Source organism: Anomaloglossus baeobatrachus, chromosome 2, assembly GCF_048569485.1.
Source record: "Anomaloglossus baeobatrachus isolate aAnoBae1 chromosome 2, aAnoBae1.hap1, whole genome shotgun sequence".
In the NCBI taxonomy this organism is placed as follows: Eukaryota; Metazoa; Chordata; class Amphibia; order Anura; family Aromobatidae; genus Anomaloglossus; species Anomaloglossus baeobatrachus.
The window spans coordinates 108,345,059-108,369,899 of record NC_134354.1 but is presented as its reverse complement, the minus strand read 5'-3'; the positions used below and the strand labels follow the sequence as shown (position 1 = coordinate 108,369,899).

Here is a 24,841-nt window from a genome sequence, read left to right as displayed (position 1 = left end):
AGTCCTTCACGCAGCAGTGGCCCATTTATAAGTGGCCACTGCTCAGTTTCTTGACAGTGTTGATATGTGTTCACTGCAGTTGCAGTTGTTAGTCAGCTCTTAGTCTGATGTTATACACTGTTAATAGTTCAGTTCCCACCCAGGGACTGCTTTGGGACGTCCCACGGTCTGTGTCCCCCAATGAAAAGGCAAGAAAGGAAAGGACATTTTTGTGTACTCACCGTAAAATGTCTTTCTTGGAGCCTTTTATTGGGGGACACAGCTCCCGCCCTTGTGGTTTCGTTGTTCTTCTCCTACTGCTTTTACACCAAACTGAGCTAGTTTCCTGCCTAGCTGGGGGTATATGCTGTGGGGGGAGGAGCTAACACTTTTTCAATCTAGTGTCACGCCTCCCTGGAGACACCATATAACCCAATGTCTGTGTCCCCCAATGAAAGGCTCCAAGGAAGACATTTTACGGTGAGTACACAAACATGTCATTACAATCCTTTAACATAGGAAATTATTTAGGCTTGTAACTTTTTAATAATTGCTGCTGTATTAAAGAGGTTTGCACACCAATGACAAATGAGCATAATATTGTCTGTCTTCTGATTGAAAATTGGCCTTTTTTTTTTTTTTTTTTAATTGTATGTTTGACATGCTTCCAAAAGGGATTTTACGTTTCGTTATTAATGTGTGTTAACCTTCTGGTCACACACTGTGCTTGACAAAGGACTAAATGTTTGAAACTTGTCACTTGTTTTGGTAGGGTCACATAGAATTAGGGCTTTTAATCTGCTGCACCAATTGAAGAAAGCTTAGGTCTTTCCTCCGTCGGTTTGGTATGTGTCGGGCTTATTTCTTGACATTGTTTCATTGCTTCTTTGTTTCCTTTTCAGGGTTATGGAGACAAACATATTACATTGTATGATATCCGTGCAGAGCTCAGCTGCAGATACAAGGACCTTAGGACCCCATACCGATCACCCAACCCTGAAGAAGTATTCAACATGCTGACCAGGGAAACGCCAGAGACTTTCTACATAGGTGATTACACCGATTCAACTTGTAAAACCACATCTTGTAACATTAGTCTAACTCTATTTATTGAATTCTACGAACTTCTGTGTGTTCAATTGCCTTTCTACTGACGGGGAATTTGCCATGCAGGCTGAACTTTATATATATATATAGATATAGATATATAGATAGATATAGATATAAAATATATATATATATATATATATATATATATATATATATATATATATATATTTCTTCAGCGCTCTATTGGGAGACCCAGACGATTGGGGTATAGCTACTGCCCTCTGGAGGCCACACAAAGCACTACACTAAAAGTGCAAGGCCCCTCCCTCTCTGGCTATACCCCCCCGTGGTATCACGGGTACTCCAGTTTTAGCTTTGTGTGCGAAGGAGGTCAGACATTCCATGCATAGCTCCACAGATTTTAGTCAGCAGTAGCTGCTGACTAGTTCGGATGGAAGAAAAGAGGACACATATAGTGTTCCCAGCATGCTCCCTTCTCACCCCTGGATGGTGTTGTAAGGTTGAGGTACCTATTGCTGGTACAGGGCTGGAGCCTGACATGCTGTTTTTCCTTCCACATCCCCTTGGGGGTTCTGTGGAAGTGGGATCCTGCCGGCCTCAAAGCTCTGTCGCCGGGCTCCATCCACAGACCCATCAGAACCTGATGGATACGGAGCAGGAGTACCATCAGGGACCGGGCCCTGCATCATACAGGTACTCTGTGTCCCCGGCAGGCACAGACACACTCCGGGCTGGCTGGGTGTTGTAGTGCGCCGGGGACCGTACACTGAGCTGGTGTTCCTACAGTCATCTGGGGGACTTTGTGTTCTGGGAACGCAGCGCCGACCCTCACTGGACCGGGCGGCGCTGCTGTGACTTGTGGTGCGCCGGGGATACGCCGACCGCGCTTTTACGGCGGCGGCGTTTATAACTCTAGTCCCCGGCTTTTGGGCCTAGGACGCCGGCAGCTCCGATCGTTCCCGCCCCCACCCTGTCAATCAGGGTAGGGGAGAGACGCTGTTTCACGGCAGCGAGGAGGGCTGGAGCCTGATTTACATGCTCCAGCCCTCACACTAGGCACAGAGGGAGCAGGCTTCCCGCTCTTGGTCAGGAACGCCCAGGGCCCGCCCCCCTTCTTCCCTCAGGACGCCGGCAGCCATTACATGCATGGCTGGCTGGAAGAAGGACGCAAGGCTCTGGGAGACCTAGACTGAGGGGCTTTGGAAGACCACACACCCGCTCTTTAGCGGGCGGTAAGCGGCTTTTCAGCTGGCCCCTCTAGTGCCTCAGTGTATGTTAGTGTATTGTGTCACGGGACATAGAGATTTATTGATTTCTTGCACTGTGAGGTCGCTTCCTGGCTGAATACCCCAGATCGCTCTGAGGAAGCAGCAGCATGTCATCCACAAGACGCAAAGCTGCCAAGGCTAGGGCTGTGTGCACTGTGTGTGCTGCTTGTGGGACTGCTCTACCAGCAGGTTCCAAAGACCCCCATTGTGTGCAATGCTCAGATCCGGTGCTGCTTCGCCAGCCGGAGTCAGGAGAGATAGTGACCCAGGCTGAGACGCCTGTAAGTCCTGCCCCGGTGTCAGGGTCAGACTTTGCAGTTTTTGCGGTTAATATGTCGGTGACTATGGCAAAAATCCTGGAAACTTTGCAATCCATGCCTGGGGCTCAGTCTATGGACACGGCGAGGTCTATGTCCTCTAACCCTCCGCAGTTGGATTTAATCCAGACTGCAAGGGGGTCCCCGGCCTCTCAGGATGAGTATGATGACTCAGATGATTGCCCCAGCCACCCCAAGCGGGCTCGCTGGGAAAGACCCTCAACGTCATCACACTGCTCAGGGTCTCAGCGCAATCAGTCTCCCTGTGATGTGTCTGAAGAGAGTGATCAGGAGTCTAATCCTGGAACCCCTCTCAATCTGGATACCCCGGATGGGGACGCCATGGTAAACGATCTTATCTCAGCCATCAATAGGCTGTTAGATATTTCTCCCCCAACCCCTTCAGCAGAAGAGGCAGCGGCAGAGCAGGAGAAATTTCGTTTCCTTTATCCCAAGCGTAAATTAAGTGCTCTGTTGGATCACTCTGACTTCAGAGAATCAATCCAGAAACACGATGCTCATCCAGAAAAGCGTTTCTCTAAACGTTCTAAGGATACACGTTATCCTTTCCCCCCTGAGGTGGTCAAGCGCTGGACCCAGTGTCCAAAGGTGGATCCCCCGATTTCCAAACTTGCAGCTAGATCCATAGTTGCAGTGGAAGATGGCGCTTCACTTAAAGATGCCAATGACAGACAGATGGACCTTTGGTTAAAATCTGTCTATGAAGCTATCGGCGCGTCGTTTGCTCCAGCATTCGCAGCCGTATGGGCGCTACAAGCTATTTCAGCTGGTTTAGCGAAAGTGGATGCTATCTTACATCCAGCGGTGCCGCAAGTGGCGTCCCTTACCTCGCAGATGTCCGCGTTTGCGTCTTACGCTATCAATGCGGTCCTAGAATCTACCAGCCGCACCTCAATGGCGTCTGCCAATTCGGTAGTTTTGCGCAGGGCATTGTGGTTAAAGGACTGGAAAGCAGATGCTGGTTCCAAAAAATGTTTAACCAGCTTGCCTTTGTCTAGAGAAAGACTGTTTGGCGAGCCATTGGCTGACATCATTAAACAGTCCAAGGGTAAAGACTCCTCTTTACCCCAGCCCAGATCAAGCAAACCTCAGCAGAGAAAGTGGCAGCAGAAGTTTCAGTCCTTTCGAGGTTCGGGCAAAACACAATTCTCCTCGTCCAAAGGGACTCAGAGGACGCAAAGAAACTCAGATTCCTGGAGGGCTCATTCACGCCCCAAGAAAGCAAATGGAGGAACCGCTTCCAAAGCGGCTACCTCATGACTTCCAGTCCCCTCCCTCCGCATCTCCGGTCGGGGGCAGGCTCTCCCGCTTTTACGACACTTGGATGTCACAGGTCAAAGACCGGTGGGTGACGGACATTTTGTCGCGCGGGTACAGAATCGAGTTCAGTTCTCGTCCTCCAGCTCGGTTCTTCAGAACCTCCCCACACCCAGACCGTGTAGATGTCCTGCGGCAGGCGGTGGACTCCCTAAGAGCGGAGGGAGTAGTGGTTCCTGTACCGTTTCAGGAACAAGGGAGAGGGTTTTACTCCAATCTCTTTGTGGTGCCAAAAAAGGACGGCTCATTCCGTCCTGTTCTGGACCTAAAACTGCTCAACAAACATGTGCACGCCAGGAGGTTCCGGATGGAAACCCTCCGTTCTGTCATTGCCTCAATGTCTCAAGGAGACTTCCTTGCCTCAATAGACATCAAGGATGCTTATCTCCACGTGCCAATTGCTACAGAACATCAACGTTTTCTACGTTTTGTGATAGGAGACGACCATTTTCAGTTCGTAGCTCTGCCATTTGGTCTGGCGACAGCCCCACGGGTCTTCACCAAGGTCATGGCGGCGGTGGTAGCAGTCTTGCACTCTCAGGGACACTCGGTGATCCCTTACCTAGACGATCTACTTGTCAAGGCACCCTCTCAAGAGGCATGCCAACTCAGTCTACAGGCTACGCTGGAGACTCTCCAGACTTTTGGATGGATCATCAACTTTCCAAAGTCAAATCTGTCACCGACACAGTCACTAACGTATCTTGGCATGGAGTTTCATACTCGAGCAGCGAGAGTGAAGCTTCCGCTAAACAAGCAGCGGTCCCTACAGACAGGGGTGCAATCGCTCCTTCAGGGCCAGTCGCACCCCTTACGGCGCCTCATGCACTTCCTAGGGAAGATGGTGGCAGCCATGGAAGCAGTTCCCTTTGCGCAGTTTCATCTGCGTCCACTTCAATGGGACATTCTCCGCCAATGGGACGGGAAGACGACTTCCCTAGACAGGAAAGTCTCTCTTTCCCAGACGGCCAAGGACTCTCTGCAATGGTGGCTCCTTCCCACCTCATTGTCTCAGGGAAGATCCTTCCTGCCCCCATCCTGGGCAGTAGTCACGACAGATGCGAGTCTGTCGGGGTGGGGAGCAGTGTTTCTACACCACAGGGCTCAGGGGACGTGGACTCAGCAGGAGTCCACCCTTCAGATCAATGTTCTGGAAATCAGGGCAGTGTATCTTGCCCTACTGGCCTTCCAACAGTGGCTGGAAGGAAAGCAGATCCGAATCCAATCGGACAACTCCACAGCGGTGGCATACATCAACCACCAAGGAGGGACGCGCAGCCGGCAAGCCTTTCAGGAAGTCCGGCGCATTCTGAATTGGGTGGAGGACACAGCATCCACCATATCCGCGGTTCACATCCCGGGCGTAGAAAACTGGGAAGCAGACTTCCTCAGTCGCCAGGGCATGGACGCAGGGGAATGGTCCCTTCACCCGGACGTGTTTCAGGAAATCTGTCGCCGATGGGGAGTGCCGGACGTCGACCTAATGGCGTCTCGGCACAACAACAAGGTCCCGGCATTCATGGCGCGGTCGCGAGATCAAAGAGCGCTGGCGGCAGACGCCTTGGTGCAAGATTGGTCGCACTTCCGCCTCCCATATGTATTCCCGCCTCTGGCACTCTTGCCCAGAGTACTACGCAAGATCAGATCCGATTGCAGCCGCATCATACTCGTCGCCCCAGACTGGCCGAGGAGATCGTGGTATCCGGATCTGTGGCATCTCACGGTCGGCCGACCGTGGTCGCTTCCAGACCGTCCAGACCTGCTGTCTCAAGGGCCGTTTTTCCATCAGAATTCTGCGGCCCTGAACCTGACTGTGTGGCCATTGAGTCCTGGATCCTATCGTCAACAGGATTATCCCAGGGAGTGGTAGCCACAATGAGACAAGCTAGGAAGTCAACTTCTGCTAAGATCTACCACAGAACGTGGAAGATTTTCTTAACCTGGTGCTCTGCTCAGGGAGTGTCTCCCTGGCCATTTGCATTGCCCACTTTTCTATCTTTCCTGCAATCAGGGTTGGAAAAGGGCTTGTCGCTCGGCTCCCTTAAAGGGCAAGTCTCGGCACTATCCGTGTTTTTTCAGAAGCGTCTAGCACGTCTTCCTAAGGTGCGCACGTTCCTGCAGGGGGTCTGTCATATTGTGCCCCCGTACAAGCGGCCGTTGGATCCATGGGATCTGAACAGGGTACTAGTGGCTCTCCAGAAGCCGCCCTTCGAGCCTCTCAAAGAAGTTTCTTTTTCTCGCCTGTCACAGAAAGTGGCGTTTCTTGTTGCGATCACATCGCTCCGGCGAGTGTCTGAGCTGGCTGCTCTGTCATCCAAGGCTCCCTTCTTGGTGTTCCACCAGGACAAGGTTGTGCTGCGCCCCATTCCGGAGTTTCTCCCTAAGGTCGTATCCTCGTTTCATCTTAATCAGGATATATCATTGCCTTCCTTTTATCCTCATCCGGTTCACCGGTATGAAAGGGACTTGCGTTTGCTAGATCTGGTGAGAGCACTCAGGATCTACATTTCCCGCACGGCGCCCATGCGCCGTTCCGATGCACTTTTTGTCCTTGTCGCCGGTCCGCGCAAGGGGTTGCAGGCTTCTAAAGCCACCTTGGCTCGATGGATCAAAGAACCAATTATAGAGGCCTACCGTTCTGCTGGGCTTCCGGTTCCTTCAGGGCTAAAAGCCCACTCAACCAGAGCCGTAGGTGCGTCCTGGGCATTACGGCACCAGGCTTCGGCTCAACAGGTGTGTCAGGCGGCTACCTGGTCGAGTCTGCACACGTTCACCAAGCATTATCAGGTGCATACCTATGCTTCGGCGGATGCCAGCTTAGGTAGAAGAGTCCTGCAGGCGGCAGTGACATCCCCGTAGGGGGGGGCTGTTTTGCAGCTCTAACATGAGGTATTTCTTTACCCACCCAGGGACAGCTTTTGGACGTCCCAATCGTCTGGGTCTCCCAATAGAGCGCTGAAGAAGAAGGGAATTTTGTTACTTACCGTAAATTCCTTTTCTTCTAGCTCTTATTGGGAGACCCAGCACCCGCCCTGTTGTCCTTCGGGATTGTTTTTGCTGTTTGCGGGTACACATGTTGTTCATGTTGAACGGTTTTTCAGTTCTCCGATGTTACTCGGAGTTAATTTGTTTAAACCAGTTGTTGGCTTCCTCCTTCTTGCTTTGGCACTAAAACTGGAGTACCCGTGATACCACGGGGGGGTATAGCCAGAGAGGGAGGGGCCTTGCACTTTTAGTGTAGTGCTTTGTGTGGCCTCCAGAGGGCAGTAGCTATACCCCAATCGTCTGGGTCTCCCAATAAGAGCTAGAAGAAAAGGAATTTACGGTAAGTAACAAAATTCCCTTCATATATATATATATATATATATATATATATATATATATATATATATAATCTATACAATAGACAGAGCAGTGTTTCGAGACTGTCACTCTACAAGTTAAAGGGAACCTGTCGCCAGGTTTTTTCCTTATGAGCTGCGGCCACCACCAGTGAGCTCTTATATACAGCATTCCAGAGTACTGTATATAAGAGCCCCGGCCACTCTGTAGAACGTAAAAATACAGCTTTATAGTACTCCCCTACAGGAGGTCCAGTCCGATCGGTGTTGCTGGTATCGGTCTGACGCCTCCTCCATCTTGTATGATTGCCGTCCTCCTTCCCAGCCCCATGTGGATGTTGCGTCCTGTGTCATTCACACAGTGCTTCCATTGTGCTCCTGCGCACATGTACTTCTCTCTGACCAGCTGAGGGCAGATTGAAGTATTGTAGTGTGCATGCATGGGTGGTCTTTAACCTTTCTTCATGCCTGTGCGTTACAATACATTGCTCTACTCTTAGCAGGACAGATCAATGTGCCCATGTGCAGGATCAGAATTGCGGCCTCTGTGTGGATGATGCAGGACGCGTTATGCACACAGGGCTGGGTAGGGAGATGGCGACTGCACAAGATGGGGAAGGCACCAGACCCAGAGCAGTGTCGCCCATCGAACCGGTGAGTATTATCAAGGTGTTTTTTATGTTATATAGCGCGGCCTGAGCTCTTATATACAGTATTTTGGAATGCCGTATATAAGAGCTCACTGGTGGTGGCCGCAGCTCATAAGAGAAAAATCTGGTGACAGTTTCTCTTTAGTAAAACTTGGGGCATGTATAGCTCCATTTGGAAGTGTCTGATGTGGTATGGAGACATATTATTCTGCATTTTCTTCCCAGTTAAGCTTTTATGTTTATCATTGTGTTAAGTCTGTAGTGTTTTTCTTTTCAGGTAAACTTATCACTTGCAATGTAACTGGAATTGCACACAGACGGCCGCAAGGAGAAAGTTATGACCAGGCCATCAGGAACGACGAGACTGGTCTCTGGCAGTGTCCATTTTGCCAGCAAGATAATTTTCCAGAGCTCAGTGAGGTAGATGAAGTAGATACGTGAAGCTAACCCAGCTGATGATTCATGAGAATATCCCTTTGATCTATATGTAATCTATGCCGCAGGTATGGAATCATTTTGACAGTGGCTCCTGTCCTGGTCAAGCAATTGGTGTGAAAACCAGGCTGGACAATGGTGTAACTGGCTTCATTCCCACTAAGTTCATCAGCGATAAAGTAGTAAAGCGGCCTGAAGAAAGAGTGAAGGTAAACTTTCATGGGTTGTTTGTAGCAGCCAACACCATGTTTTGATGTTCATAAGACTAATAGATTTGTCTCTGTTGTAGGTGGGAATGACTGTCCATTGTCGAATAATGAAGATCAACATCGAGAAGTTCGGCGTGGACATGACTTGCCGTACGTCCGATCTTATGGACAAAAACAATGAGTGGAAGTTGCCCAAGGACACTTTTTATGACTTTGATACGGAAACTACACATCTAAAACAAGAGGAAGATCTGAAAAAGAAACAGCAGCGTACAAGTAAGAATCAGCTCAAGCTGGAATATACACTAAGCACAGCGCCTTGTAGGGGATATAGCTCCCCCCAAAAAAATCCACATTTATTTTTTATTTTTACACGGTCTCTGTTCTGGAGAAAGTGAAGTTTAACCAGTCATGCTCAGTGCACCCTTGGTGTGGCCAAGAGTCTTATTGCACCATTCTGCGCAGTTGTATTACATGCGCCCACCCCCCTCACTGGTGATTGACAGTACTGGTCTGATCTATCTCTGCAGACAGTGCTCGCTACAAGCAACCAGCACTGCCGATCACCGAAAGGGAGGCAGGAGCATACTAAGTGGGAATAAATCAAAAAAATGTTTTTCTTTATCGTTCCTTTGGGAGACCCAGACCATGGGTGTTTAGCTTCTGCCTCCGGAGGACACACAAAGTACTACACTTAAAAGTGTAGCTCCTCCCTCTGAGCTTATACACCCCCTGGTAGCCAGTCCTACCCAGTTTATCGCTTTGTGTTCAGGAGGACATACATCCACACATGCATTCTCATCTGATTTGTTTGACTTTTGGAAAGCGTTTGAAGAAAAGCGGGTCCATGTCTGGACTCCCGGCATGTCCCTTCTCACCCCACTGTGTCGGCGGTGTTGTTAAAGTTGATTTACAAGGCTGCAGCCTTACATGCCGCGCTCCTTCACCATCCCTTCTGGGCTCTGGCTTGAAGTGGGAGCCAGCAGGAGTCCGGTCTCAATCCACATGCCTGGCAGCTCAAGCTCCATGCCTGGCAGGAGTCCGGTCTCAATCCACAGCCCCTTGAGGATTCTGTTGGACCGGAGCACTCATCCCCAGGGACATGGGCCTGCGTTTCAGCAGCTAAGTACCTGAGACGTTTATGTTGGGGGTCCCGGTTCTTTATTGTAAGGGGAGAGTATGCTGTATGTGATTGTTTTAACTTTTCCGGCGGGTTCTCTAGCTTTTGCCTGAGAACCGCGCCGATGGTGCCTGCTTGTCGGCCTCGCCGCTTAAATTTAGGCCCCGGCTTCGCCGGAGGCCTAGTTTTATTTTCCTGCCCTCGCATGTCACTCATGCAGAGGGACAGGTTCGGCTCCTCCCGGCGGCCGTTCTACACTGAAGAGGGACACTCCCCACTGCTGGGGCGTCCCTCCTTCCCTGCAGGTCTCTATAGCCCTCCAGTTCCCGCTCTTTTATAGGAACGCCCCCTAGTTTCTCAGGCAGAGTTCACTCTGCTCTGGGACATCCTGCATTCTGCATCTCTGCTGAGGTGCTGCGACTGGGGGACCGGGCTTCGGGATCTGGAGGGCACACAACACCGCGCTCAGCGGTCTGGTAAGCCACAGCCGGTCTCCGGTTGGGGACCTCTGTATATTCTCCCTGGGGTTCATTCTCTGCAAAGACCCCACTCCAGCAGCATGTCTCACACAAGGAGCAAGGCTCCAAAGCTTTATTCTGCATGCACTGCATGTAAGCTCCTGCTGCCTGAGCCGAGCACCTATCCACATTGTGATGTCTGCTCTAACTTGGCGGTGACACAGCCTGGAGTCTCACCCCCAGTGGTCTCTCAGGCTGCTGCTGCTGCACCTGTGACTGAACCCCCGGCCTGGGTAGAGTCCTTTTCTAGGTCCATATCCCAGTCATTTGCTGAGTCCATGGGACTTTTGTCCAGGACTTTTGATGAATATGCATCAGCCTCCCTCACAGGGTGCCTCTAATACTCTTGACAGAGGATTCCTATCCTCTGACCTCCGTCCATTGGAGCTCACGGAGGATTCATCATCTGATCCCAGACCCCGTCCTTCTAAGAGAAGGCGCAGGGTTTCCTCCCCCTCCCCATCCCACGGCTCTGTCTCAAGAGCTGACTCTCAAGATGAGGAGGATGCCCTCACTGGGGGCTCGGAGGCTATGTATCCCATCGATTTCTCTGAGGGTGACTCAGATCTTAGTGACTTGATTGCTTCTATTAATTCTTTGCTGGATTTCAATCCGCCAGTATCAGAGGAGCAACCCTCTCTGGCAGAAAAACATCAGTTTACCTCGCCTAAGAGAGTGAAGAGTGTGCTCCTTAACCACTCCAGTTTTCAGACCGCTGTGACCAAACCCAGGGCCTGCCCTGACAAACGCTTTCCAAAGCGTGGTTCTGATGACCGTTTTCCCTTTCCACCTGAGGTGGTCAAGGAGTGGTCTCACTCCCCAAAGGTAGACCCCCAGGTGTCTAGGCTCTCAGCCCGGACCGTTGTGTCGGTGGCTGACGGCACCTAACTTAAGGATTCCACTGACCGTCAGATTGACCTTCTGGCCAAATCTGTGTATGAAGCTGCGGGGGCCGCGTTTTCCCCGACTTTTGCAGCAGTGTGGGCTCTCAAAGCCATCTCTGCTTCTCTAGAGGAGATGCATTCCCTCACCAAGGAATCTATGCCTGAGATGGTTACCTTAACTGCTCAGGCTTCAGCTCTTTCAGCTTTTTCATCTTATGCCATGTCTGCCATGCTAGAGGCTGCTCACCGCACTGCGGTGGCTTCAGCTAATTCTCTTGTTATCCGCGGATTTTGTGGCCTCGAGAGTGGAAGGCAGATGCTTCTTCCAAGAAGTTTCTTGCTGGGCTCCCTTTTGCTGGTTCACGGCTGTTTGGTGAACAGCTGGATGAAATCATTAAAGAAGCTACTGGCGGGAAGAGTACTTCCATGCCACAAACCAAGACCAGGAAACCCGCCCAGGGTAGGAATCAATCGAGGTTTCGTTCCTTTCGTTCCTCCAACTGGTCATCCTCTAAGCTTTCCGCCTCGTCCGCTAACTCAGCCAAGGATCAGAAATCCAACTGGCGCCCAAAAGCGCGTCCGCAGAAGACCGCAGGAGGTTCTGTCACTAAGGCAGCTTCCTCATGACTCTCGGCCCGCTCCAGCCACGTCCTTAGTCAGTGGTAGGCTCTCCCACTTTGGCGACGCTTGGTTAAAGCAAGTCTCCGATCAGTGGCTGAGAGACATCCTATCTCACGGCTACAGGATAGAATTCTCTTCCAGCCCTCCAAACAGATTTTTTCTCTCAACTCCCCCCTGCTCCAAGGCCGCCGCCTTCTCGCAGGCCGTGGCGTCCTTGCAGGCAAACGGAGTGATTGTCCCAGTTCCCGCTCAGGAACGGTTCAGAGATTTTTACTCAAATCTCTTCCTAGTTCCAAAAAAGGACGGTACCTTCCGGCCCATCCTGGATCTCAAGCTTCTCAACAAGCATGTCCAGGTGCGGCATTTTCGCATGGAGTCTCTGCGATCAGTCATTGCCTCTATGACCCAAGGGGATTTCCTGGCGTCCATCGACATCAGAGATGCCTATCTACATGTGCCAATCGCAGTGTCACATCAGCGTTGGTTACGTTTTGCGATAGGAGAGGATCATTTCCAATTCGTGGCTCTCCCCTTCGGGTTAGCCACGGCCCCTCGGGTATTCACCAAGGTCATGGCGGCAGTGATTGCGGTCCTGCACCTCCAGGGGTTAGCAGTGCTTCCTTATCTGGACGACCTTCTGGTCAAGGGTCCATCCAGCGCAGACTGTCAGCGGAGTGTTTCGCTCACTCTCGCCACCCTAGCCAAATTCGGGTGGATTGTCAATCTTCCCAAATCCACTCTGACTCCGACCCAGAGTCTCACGTACCTAGGGATGCAGTTCGAGACTTTGCCGGCACTTGTGAAGTTGCCCTTAATCAAACAGCAGTCTCTCCGGCTAGCGGTGCGCTCTCTCCTGAGGCCCCGCCGTTATTCCCTCAGGCGCCTGATGCAGGTGCTGGGTCAAATGGTGGCCTCCATGGAGGCGGTTCCCTTTGCCCAGTTCCATCTGCGTCCTCTGCAGCTGGACATTCTCCGCTGTTGGGACAAGCGGCCTTCCTCCTTACAGAGGTTAGTGGCTCTGTCGCCACGGACCAGGAGCTCTCTTCAGTGGTGGCTTCGACCCCTCTCCCTGTCCCAAGGGCGCTCCTTCCTGACTCCGTCCTGGGTGATTCTCACCACGGATGCCAGCCTATCCGGCTGGGGAGCGGTACATCTCCACCACAGAGCACAGGGCACTTGGACTCCGTCCGAGTCAGCCCTTTCAATCAATGTGCTGGAAACCAGAGCTGTGCTTCTAGCTCTCCTAGCCTTTCACCACCTGTTGGCGGGCAGGCACATTCGAGTCCAGTCAGACAACGCGACAGCGGTTGCCTACATCAATCACCAAGGCGGGACACGCAGCCGCCTGGCAATGTTGGAGGTCCAACACATTCTTCAATGGGCGGAGGACTCCAAGTCCACATCCCTGGCATAGAAAACTGGGAGGCAGATTATCTCAGCCGTCAATCCGTGGACGGTGGCGAGTGGTCCCTGCACCCGGCAGTGTTTCAGTCAATCTGCCGCAAGTGGGGCTCTCCGGACGTGGACCTAATGGCATCCCGTCACAACAATAAGGTTCCGGTTTACGTGGCTCGCTCCCACGATCCTCAGGCCTTCGCCGCGGACGCTCTGGTTCAAGACTGGTCCCAGTTTCGTCTGTCCTACGTGTTTCCCCCTCTAGCTCTCTTGCCCAGAGTCCTGCGCAAGATCAGAATGGAGGGTCGTCGAGTCATCCTCATTGCACCGGACTGGCCCAGGCGAGCTTGGTATCCGGACCTGCTCCAACTGTCCGTGGAGATGCCATGGCATTTTCCGGACCGTCCAGACCTGCTCTCGCAAGGTCCGTTTTTCCGCCCGAATTCTGCGGCACTCAAATTGACGGCGTGGCTCTTGAGTCCTGGATTTTGACGGCTTCTGGTATTCCTCCTGAAGTCATCTCCACTATGACTCGGGCCCGTAAGTCTTCCTCCGTCAAGATCTATCACAAGACTTGGAAAATTTTCCTATCCTGGTGTCGCTCTTCCGGCCATTCTCCTTGGCCAGTCTCGTTGCCGACCCTTCTGTCTTTTTTACAGTCTGGTCTGCAGCTAGGACTGTCCCTCAACTCTCTCAAGGGACAAGTCTCAGCTCTATCAGTGCTGTTCCAGCGGCGTCTCGCCCGGCTGACTCAGGTCCGCACCTTCATGCAAGGTGCGTCTCACATCATTCCGCCTTATCGGCGGCCCTTGGATCCCTGGGACCTTAACTTGGTCCTCACGGTACTGCAGAAACCCCCTTTCAAGACCCTTAGGGAGGTTTCTTTGTATCGTCTTTCTCAAAAGGTGGCCTTTCTAGTTGCCATAACTTCTCTCAGGAGAGTCTCTGATTTGGCTGCGCTCTCCTTGGAGTCACCTTTTTTGGTTTTTCACCAAGACAAGGTAGTTCTCCGTCCGACCCCGGACTTTCTTCCTAAGGTGGTCTCTCCCTTCCACCTTAACCAGGATATTTCCTTGCCTTCCTTCTGTCCGGCCCCTGTTCATCGCTTTGAGAAAGCGCTGCATACTCTAGATCTGGTGCGTGCTCTCCGGATTTATGTGTCTCGCACCGCTGCGCTTAGGCGGTGCACCTCTTTTTGTGCTAACCACAGGGCGGCGCAAGGGTCTCTCTGCTTCTAAGCCGACCTTGGCCCGTTGGATTAGATCGACCATTTCGGACGCCTAGCAGAGTACTCAGGTGCCTCCCCCGCCGGGGATCAAAGCACACTCGACCAGAGCTGTCGGTGCCTCTTGGGCTTTTAGGCACCAGGCTACGGCTCAACAAGTCTGTCAGGCTGCCACTTGGACTAGCCTGCATACCTTTTCGAAGCACTACCAAGTGCATGCTCATGCTTCGGCAGATGCGAGCTTGGGCAGACGCATCCTTCAGGCGGCTGTCGCCCACTTGTGAAGTTAGGCTCCGCCTACTTCTTAGTTTTTTCTGTTTATTCCCACCCAGGGACAGCTTTGGAACGTCCCATGGTCTGGGTCTCCCAAAGGAACGATAAAGAAAAAGAGAATTTTGTTACTTACCGTAAATTCTTTTTCTTATAGTTCCGTATTGGGAGACCCAGCTCCCTCCCTGTTGCCTGTTGGCAATTTTCTTGTTCCGTGTGTTATCACCGGCTGTTGTCGTGGACAGAGTCTCCGGTTGTTCCGGTTCTTACTCTGTTCTACTTGTGGGTGGCTATTCTCCTTCAGCTTTTGCATTAAACTGGCTAGGACTGGCTACCAGGGGGTGTATAAGCTCAGAGGGAGGAGCTACACTTTTAAGTGTAGTACTTTGTGTGTTCTCCGGAGGCAGAAGCTAAACACCCATGGTCTGGGTCTCCCAATACGGAACTATAAGAAAAAGAATTTACGGTAAGTAACAAAATTCTCTTTTTTTAATATTAATCATTTTGTTTTTATATGCAGCTTACATCAAACGAGTTATTGCACATCCATCTTTCCACAATATAAACTTCAAGCAAGCGGAGAAGATGATGGAGACAATGGATCAGGGAGATGTCATCATCCGACCGAGCAGTAAGGGAGAAAATCATCTGACCGTCACCTGGAAGGTCAGCGAGGGGATCTACCAACATGTGGACATACGAGAGGAGGGGAAAGAAAATGCCTTTAGCTTGGGCTCCACACTCTGGATTAATACTGAGGTATGCTAGACTAGTTCTAGAATACAACCTGATGTGATCTTGGTGACTGTCACCTTTTATACTAATTTTTAGAGGGATTTCCTTACAAAGACCTTTACAGTATATCACAAAAGTGAGTGCACCCCTCACATTTTTGTAAATATTTTATTATAACTCTTCAAAGGACAACACAGATGATATGACACTTTGATACAATGTAAAGTAGTTCGTGTACGGCTTGTATAGTAGTGTAAATGTGGTGCCCTTTAATTAACTCAACACAGATTTGAATATTAGCTGATTTGTGGGGGTGCCAAATAACGTACCACACCTATTTGAAACTGATGATTCATCCTTAGGAGAGATCATCAGTATCAAGTGAACAGACTACACTTTTAATTATTTGATGTCTTTTTACATAGTAGCTAAACTGTTTAATGTTTTTATTTTATTCTATACTATTTTGTGTAGGAATTTGAGGACTTGGATGAAATCATTGCTCGATTTGTTCAACCAATGGCTTCTTTTGCCAGAGATCTAATCAACCACAAGTACTACCAAGACTGTAATTGTGGAGACAAGAAGGTAGGTGCAATCATTGTAGGACCTGGTGAGCTGCTAATGAGACTGGAAACTCAAACTGTCTTTTAGGGTTATTCCTAAATATGATCCTCTATCCATAAGATTGGGAATAACTTGCTGATTATTGGGATCTGACCAAACAGATCTCAAATGATCACAAGATTGGGGCTTTAGAGCTCCAGAGAATGGGGTCCTGTAGCCTCATCCTGAATGGAGCAGAAATGAATGCATCTCTGCTTCATTTTGGATGGGACTACAGATCCTTGATCTTTGGATCACTCTGCAGTTGGATTTCCTGTATTCTGCAAATTATACTTTTTCTTCATCGTTCCTTATGGGAGACCCAGACCACGGGTGTATAGCTACTGCCTCCGGAGGACACACAAAGTACTACACTCAAACGTGTAGCTCCTCCCTCCGGCTATATACACCCCCTGGATGACAATCTAACCAGTTCAATGCTTTGTGTTTCAGGAGGTCACACACACACACATGCATTCTCTGATTTTTCTTTTTTAAGATTTTTGATTTCAAAGATATGGAAGAAAAGCGGGTCCAGTCTGGACTCCCGACATGTCCCTTCTCACCCCACTGTGTCGGCGGTGCTGTTAAGGTTGACTTTACAAGGCTGGAGCCTTCACATGCCGTGCTCCTTCGCCATCCCATGGGCTCTGGCTTGAAGTGGGAGCCATCACGGTTCTTTCTGCCTCGCAGAAGACCGGTCTCCATCCGCAGCCCTGTCTGGTTCCTGTCGGACGGAGCGTTTAACAGCCCCTCTCCCAGGGACTTGGCCCTGCGCCTCAAAGCTAAGTATTGAGACGCTTTTCAGGGGTCCCGGGTACATTTATTGTGGGGAGAGTGTGTTTTGTTACTTTGTTGTGATTTCCGGCCGGTTCTCTGGGTTTTTCCTGAGAACCGCGCCGACGGTGCCTGCTCGTCGGCCGCATGTAGAAATCTAGGCCCCGGCTTCAGTTGCGGCCTAGTTTCGTTTTCAGCTTCCCCTGCATGATTCATGCAGGTGAAAAGTGTGGCGCCGCCCACCGGCCGTTCAGCAGAGGGGAGGACACTCCTCTCTGTGGAGATGTTTCCCTCCCCTGTATCTCTCCTTGGCCCTCCGTTTTCCCGCTCCTGGGCTAATCCCCGCCCCCCCTCCTCACTCCAGCGCCATTTTATCAGCGTCTTCACACTGATCGGCGCTGGCTGCTGCAGCTCTGCATCCTGCAAGGCAGAAGCTTCACTGGGGGTCCGAGCTGTGGAATCCGGAGGGCACACACAGGGGTCATTCGGTCTGGTAAGCCACAACCTCTGGTTGTGGGCTTTTATTATACACTCTCAGGGGTCATTCTACAGGAGTGTATTATTATTATTACTGCAGAGCCTCCACCTCAGCAGCATGTCTGTCACTAGGAGCAAGAAGACTGCTAAGCTGTACGCTATATGCACTGCATGTCAGCTCATTCTGCCAGAACCGAGCACATACCCTCATTGTGAGGGTTGCTCTAACATGGTGGTGCCTCAGCCTGGAGCCTCCTCAGGGGTCCCTCAGGCTGCTCCGGCACCGGTGGCTGAACCCCCGGCTTGGGTAGCATCGTTTTCTAAGGCTATCACACAATCCTTTGCCAACTCCATGGGACAGCTGTCCCGGACTCTGTTGTCCATGCATCAGCCCCCTTCTCAGGGAGCCTCTGCTGCTCTGAGCTCTGCAGAGCTTTCAGAGCAGGTGTTAGGACCCCGTCCTCCTAAACTGAGACGCAGGGACCCTTCTCCTTCCTCGTCCCACTCTGATTCACAAGCTGAGGTGCAAGGCGAGGAGGATACCTTTACTGTGGGCTCAGACGCTTCCTCTATTGTACCCCATTGATTTATCTGAGGGTGATGCGGATGTTAGTGACTTGATTGCATCCATTAACTCCGTACTGAACCTCAATCCGCCAGTGTCAGAGGAACAAGCCTCTCTGGTAGAAATACACCAGTTTACCTCTCCTAAGAGAGCTAGGAGTACGTTTTTTAACCACTCCAGTTTTCAGACCACTGTTAACAAGCCCAGGGCCTGTCCTGACAAACGCTTTCCAAAGCGTAGTTCTGATGACCGTTTTCCCTTTCCACCAGAGGTGGTTAAGGAGTGGGCTCAGTCCCCAAAGGTGGACCCTCCGGTGTCGAGAATCTCAGCCCGGACAGTCGTGTCTGTGGCCGATGGCACCTCTCTTAAGGATCCCACTGACCGCCAGGTTGACCTTCTGGCCAAATCTGTATATGAGGCGGCAGGAGCCTCGTTCTCCCCGTCTTTTGCAGCAGTGTGGGCTCTTAAGGCAGTCTCTGCCTCTCTGGCGGAAATACATTCCCTCGCCAGGGACTCTATACCCGAGATGGTTGCCTTGACCTCCCAGGCCTCGGCTTTTTCATCCTACGCCATGTCTGCCATTCTGGAGGCCTCTCACCGCAAGGCGGTGGCTTCCGCTAATTCTCTCGCGATCCGCAGGATCTTGTGGCTTCGAGAGTGGAAAGCAGACGCTTCTTCTAAGAAGTTCCTTGCTGGGCTCCCCTTTGCTGGGTCCCGGCTGTTCGGTGAAAAACTGGATGAAATTATTAAGGAGGCTACTGGCGGGAAGAGTACTTCCCTGCCTCAAACTAAAACCAGAAGACCTGTCCAGGGCAGGAACCAGTCGAGGTTTCGTTCCTTTCGTTCCTCTAACTGGTCATCCTCTAAGCCCTCAGCTTCGTCCACTTCCTCAGCCAAGGATCGTAAACCCAACTGGCGCGCGAAACCGCGTCTTCAGAAGAACGGAGGAGCCGCTGCCACTAAGGCAGCCTCCTCTTGACTATCTGGCGGCGCCAGCAACGTCCTTGGTCGGTGGCAGGCTCTCCCGCTTTGGCGACGTGTGGTTTCAACACGTCTCCGATCAGTGGGTGCGGGATATCATCTCCCACGGCTACAGGATAGAATTTTCTTCCAGCCCGCCAAACAGATTTTTTCTGTCCACTCCCCCCTGCTCCAAGGCCGCCGCCTTTTCTCAGGCCGTGGCATCCTTGCAGGCCAACGGAGTAATTGTTCCGGTTCCCGCCCGGGAACGGTTCAGAGGTTTCTACTCAAACCTCTTCCTAGTCCCCAAGAAGGACGGTTCCTTCCGGCCCATCCTGGACCTCAAGCTTCTCAACAAGCATGTTCAGGTGCGGCGCTTTCGCATGGAATCTCTGAGATCGGTCATTGCCTCAATGACCCAAGGAGATTTTCTAGCATCCATCGACATCAGAGATGCCTATCTGCATGTGCCTATTGCGGTTTCACACCAGCGTTGGCTACGCTTTGCAATCGGAGAGGAACATTTCCAATTCGTGGCTCTCCCCTTCGGGTTAGCCACAGCCCCTCGGGTATTCACCAAGGTCATGGCAGCAGTGGTTGCGGTCCTGCATCTCCAGGGGTTGGCAGTAATCCCCTACCTGGACGACCTTCTAGTCAAGGCCTCAACCAGTGCAGACTGCCAGCGGAGTGTTTCTCTCACTCTCGCCACGCTTGTTCAATTCGGGTGGCTTGTCAATCTGCCCAAGTCCACTCTGACCCCGACCCAGGAACTTACGTACCTAGGGATGCAATTCGAGACTCTGCCGGCACTTGTGAAGCTGCCCTTAGGCAAACAGCAGTCCCTTCATCTGGCGGTGCGCTCTCTGTTGAAGCCCCGCCGTCATTCCATCAGGCACCTCATGCAGGTGCTGGGTCAGATGGTGGCGTCAATGGAAGCGGTTCCCTTTGCCCAGTTCCATCTGCGTCCTCTGCAGCTGGACATTCTCCGCTGTTGGGACAAGCGGACCTCTTCCTTGCACAGGCTAGTGGCTCTGTCGCCGCAGACCAGGAGCTCTCTTCAGTGGTGGCTTCGGCCCCTCTCTCTGTCACAGGGACGCTCCTTCCTGACTCCGTCCTGGGTGATTCTCACCACGGATGCCAGCCTTTCCGGCTGGGGGGCAGTATTTCTCCACCACCGAGCACAGGGCACTTGGACTCCGTCCGAATCAGCCCTCTCGATCAATGTGCTGGAAATCAGGGCTGTTCTTCTAGCTCTCGTGGCCTTTCACCACCTGTTGGCGGGCAAGCACATTCGAGTCCAGTCAGACAACGCGACAGCGGTTGCCTACATCAATCACCAGGGCGGGACTCGCAGCCGCCTGGCAATGTTGGAAGTTAAACGAATCCTTCAGTGGACGGAGGACTTTAAGTCCACCATATCCGCGGTCCACATCCCAGGCGTAGAAAACTGGGAGGCCGATTATCTCAGCCGTCAAACCGTGGACAGCGGCGAGTGGGCCCTTCATCCGGCAGTGTTCAGATCAATCTGCCGCAAGTGGGGCACTCCGGAAGTGGATCTAATGGCATCCCGGCACAACAACAAGGTTCCGGTTTACGTGGCTCGCTCCCACGATCCTCAGGCCTTCGCAGCAGACGCGCTGGTTCAGGATTGGTCCCAGTTCCGTCTGGCCTATGTGTTTCCCCCTCTAGCTCTCTTGCCCAGGGTTCTGCGCAAGATCAGAATGGAGGGCCGTCGAGTCATAATCATTGCTCCGGACTGGCCCAGGCGAGCTTGGTACCCAGATCTGCTCCGTCTGTCCGTAGAAATGCCGTGGCATCTCCCGGACCGCCCAGACCTTCTCTCTCAAGGTCCGTTCTTCCGCCAGAATTCTGCGGCTCTCAGATTGACAGCGTGGCTCTTGAGTCCTGGATCCTGACGGCTTCAGGCATTCCTTCCGAGGTCATCTCCACTATGACTCAGGCTCGGAAGTCTTCCTCGGCCAAGATTTACCACAGGGCTTGGAAGATTTTCCTGTCCTGGTGTCGCTCTTCCGGCCATGCTCCTTGGCCGTTCTCCTTGCCGACCATCCTGTCTTTTCTTCAGTCCGGTCTGCAGCTAGGACTGTCCCTCAATTCCCTCAAGGGACAGGTGTCGGCTCTGTCGGTATTATTCCAGCGGCGTATCGCCCGACTGGCTCAGGTGCGCACCTTCATGCAGGGCGCATCTCACATCATTCCTCCTTACCGGCGGCCTTTGGATCCTTGGGATCTTAATCTGGTCCTCACGGCTTTACAGAAACCCCCCTTTGAGCCTCTTAGGGAGGTTCCCTTGTTTAGACTTTCACAGAAAGTGGTCTTTCTGGTGGCCATAACTTCTCTCAGGAGAGTCTCTGATTTGACTGCGCTCTCTTCGGAGTCACCTTTTATGGTTTTTCACCAAGACAAGGTGGTTCTCCGTCCGACTCCGGACTTTCTCCCTAAGGTGGTATCTCCTTTCCACCTTAACCAGGACATTTCATTGCCTTCCCTTTGTCCGGCCCCTGTGCATCGCTTTGAGAAGGCGTTGCATACCTTGGATTTGGTGCGGGCGCTCCGAATCTATGTGTCACGCACCGCCGCTTTTTGGCGGTGCACCTCACTTTTTGTACTAACCACGGGTCAGCGCAAGGGTCTCTCGGCTTCTAAGCCGACCCTAGCTCGTTGGATTAGGTCGGCCATATCCGATGCCTACCAGCATTCTCAGGTGCCTCCTCCGCCAGGGATTAAGGCGCACTCGACCAGAGCTGTCGGTGCCTCCTGGGCTTTCAGGCACCAGGCTACGGCTCAGCAGGTTTGTCAGGCTGCCACTTGGTCTAGTCTGCACACCTTTTCGAAGCACTACCAAGTGCATGCTCATGCTTCGGCAGATGCGAGCTTGGGCAGACGCATCCTTCAGGCAGCTGTCGCCCACTTGTGAAGATAGGTTTTGCCTACTTCTCAGTTTTGGTTATTTCCCACCCATGGACTGCTTTGAGACGTCCCATGGTCTGGGTCTCCCATAAGGAACGATGAAGAAAAAGAGAATTTTGTTTACTTACCGTAAATTCTTTTTCTTATAGTTCCGACATGGGAGACCCAGCACCCTCCCTGTTGCCTGTTGGCAGTTCTTGTTCCGTGTGTTGCACCGGCTGTTGTTGTAGACAGAGGTTCCGGTTTTTCCGAGTTTTTACTCTCTCTCTACTTATGGGTGGATGTCCTCCTTCAGCTTTTGCACTGAACTGGTTAGATTGTCATCCAGGGGGTGTATATAGCCGGAGGGAGGAGCTACACGTTTGAGTGTAGTACTTTGTGTGTCCTCCGGAGGCAGTAGCTATACACCCGTGGTCTGGGTCTCCCATGTCGGAACTATAAGAAAAAGAATTTACGGTAAGTAAACAAAATTCTCTTTATCCCGTGGATATGAGATCAACGTGTGTGTGTTATATTCTGGTCTCAATGTCCCATTCAATTCTTTTTTTATGTAAACAGAAACTGGAAGAGCTTTTAATAAAAACAAAGAAGGAAAAACCTACATTCATTCCATATTTCATGTGTGCCTGTAAAGAGCTTCCCGGGAAATTTTTACTGGGCTACCAGCCACGAGCTAAACCAAGGTAGGAGCGCAACTAACTGGAGTCTATCTAGCTGTTGAGCAGAGAAACTGTTTAATTCTTCATAAATGCAGTCATTTTACTTTCTTCTTTGTTTTGTGGCTTAGGGTGGAATATGTTACAGTAACACCTGAAGGCTTCAGGTATCGGGGGCATGTATTCCCTACTGTCAATGGACTTTTCAGGTGGTTTAAAGACCACTACCAGGATCCTGTACCAGGTAACATCTATGCACCTTTTAATGTGAATTAATAAGTCAATATCTTCATGTTTCTAATGTACTAACTAAATTGTAACTATGCTTCACTTTATTCATCAGGTATTACTCCAAGCAGCAGCAGCAGAACGAGGACTCCGGCCTCCATGAGTGCCACTCCTGCCAATATTAATCTTGCAGGTAAGTGCCTATAATTGCTTGGATGTGTGTGTGTGTGCGCGGGTTTTTTTTTTTTTAAATAAATAAAAAAAAAATATATATATATATATATAATCGATAGATAGATATAGATATATTATTTTTTTTTTTTTTTTCTTTTCTTCTCTGCAGATCTCACTCGGGCTGTCAATGCCCTGCCACAAAACATGACTTCACAGATGTTCAATGCAATTGCGGCAGTCACTGGACAACATGGGCAAAACCCGAATGCCACACCTGCTCAGTGGGCATCCAGTCAATATGGTTATGGTGGAGGCAGCGGCGGAGGTAGCAGTGCCTATCATGTAAGTAAATTCTCAGACAAGCAGGAGGAATAAAATAAGAGCAGAAATTGGTCATGTTTGTCCTGGTGACAGGTCCTCTTTTTAAGCTTGATTGACACATTTAGAAACTTACGATAATTCATGACATTTTGTGTTTTTCGGCCTAAATTTAAAGGGGCTGTCCATGTCTGAGCAGTTGATGACAATTGTCTCATAGGAAGGTCAGTAATATGAGGTTGGTGAGCGTCCAACACTTGGTCCTGCCACCGATCAGCTGTAATGCACACTCACAGGATATTACCCATGTACCGGGCAGAACACAGCAGCCCTGTACATTACTTAGTGGCCACTGACAAGTACTGCATATCCGTTCCTATTCAATTGAATGGGAGATAACGTGCAGCAGTTGGCCACTTAGCAATGTACAGGGCTCTTGTGTTCTGCGCAGTACATGGTTTATGCCAGCCTCTGCCGGTGTGATTACAGCTGATCGGTGAGGGTGCCAGGTCTAGAACTCTCACCAATCTTGTGTTGATGGCCTATGCGTAGTTCATCAGTTGTTCAGTCCTATGCAGTTTCTGCATTGTGGTATTGGGGTACGTTTTGGATTGCATTTTACATTTGAGCCTATGACCTGAAAAAAAAACACTTTATTTTATTCATAATATTTCATGACCATTTAGTTAATTTTCTCTTTTGACTAATATCATCATCTTGTTCTTTAAGGTGTTCACTACTCCAGCTCAGCAACCTGTGGCTACTCCTCTGATGACCCCAAGCTATTCCTATGCCACCCCTAGTCAGCCTATTGCTACACCACAGTACCATCAGCTGCCGCCAAGTGCCACACCAACTCCAGTACCTACCCCACAATCCTCCCATTCCCAAAGCAGTACAAGTTCTCGACACAGACAACAATCTTCGAAGTGAGTACAATGTCCTAATTAATTATTAATTTTGGTTTTACATGTGTAGAAGATGGCTGTCACTTGATAAATCATTTGACATCACGTTATTAACCAGGTATCTATGCTGATTTTCCAGGAAAAAGGGCAATGAGCAGCTGAATGACTAACCTGCAGTGCTTCTCTTGTGAGGAGTCCTATAAAAATCAATGTCATATATCTATTGTGTACATCCAGCTTTATGTGAACCTTTGAATTGATATATTCGCTTCAATTTAGTTTATTTTAACTAGTTTCTAGTTATTTACTTTTAAAGATCCATTCTAGGATAAAGGAACAAGTGACGAAATTCATTGCATTCTGGTCTGTAAATTAAGGGGTATTCTGCTGATTGAACAGGTGATAATTACTAGTGCAATGGGGGTTCAACCACTGTGACCCTCACCAATTTGCTAAAACAGGAGTACTGCCAAGTATAGCGTTCAGCTATCTTCTAGAGTCTTAGAGATTGAATGGAGTGACTACTGGTCTCAGTGGTTGAACCCTCACTGATCTACTGGTTACATTATCCCACAGATAGGTAATAATTTGCTCTAAATAGAATGCCCCCTGTTGTATAATATGCTATCTAGTTCGGATTTGTTATGCTACCCCTATGACTCCATTATAGTGATCGTCAGGTGTCTTAGCTGTCAGATATCCACTGACCCCTATTTTGTAGGTGATACATTGGTTTTTTTTGTGGGATAACCCTCTTTAAAGGGAACCTGTCACCTGATTTGGCGACTATAAGCTGCGAGCATCACCGGTAAGCATTCTGGAATGCTGTGTATAAGTGCCCAGGCCGAGCTGTAGAACATAAAAATCA

General features: G+C 50.6%; 1 protein-coding gene across 1 annotated transcript in view; it reads left to right on the top strand.

Moving 5' to 3' along the window:
- SUPT6H (SPT6 homolog, histone chaperone and transcription elongation factor) overlaps positions 1 to 24,841 on the top strand; it is a 210,720-nt gene that overhangs the window by 178,099 nt on the left and 7,780 nt on the right. The window contains exons 26-36 of the mRNA XM_075335257.1: positions 882 to 1,029; positions 8,242 to 8,384; positions 8,468 to 8,608; positions 8,689 to 8,884; positions 15,162 to 15,400; positions 15,851 to 15,964; positions 22,248 to 22,372; positions 22,477 to 22,589; positions 22,689 to 22,766; positions 22,917 to 23,089; positions 23,795 to 23,994. Of these exons, the coding sequence (XP_075191372.1) occupies positions 882 to 1,029; positions 8,242 to 8,384; positions 8,468 to 8,608; positions 8,689 to 8,884; positions 15,162 to 15,400; positions 15,851 to 15,964; positions 22,248 to 22,372; positions 22,477 to 22,589; positions 22,689 to 22,766; positions 22,917 to 23,089; positions 23,795 to 23,994 (1,670 nt within the window). The remainder of the gene's footprint in view (positions 1 to 881; positions 1,030 to 8,241; positions 8,385 to 8,467; positions 8,609 to 8,688; positions 8,885 to 15,161; positions 15,401 to 15,850; positions 15,965 to 22,247; positions 22,373 to 22,476; positions 22,590 to 22,688; positions 22,767 to 22,916; positions 23,090 to 23,794; positions 23,995 to 24,841) is intronic.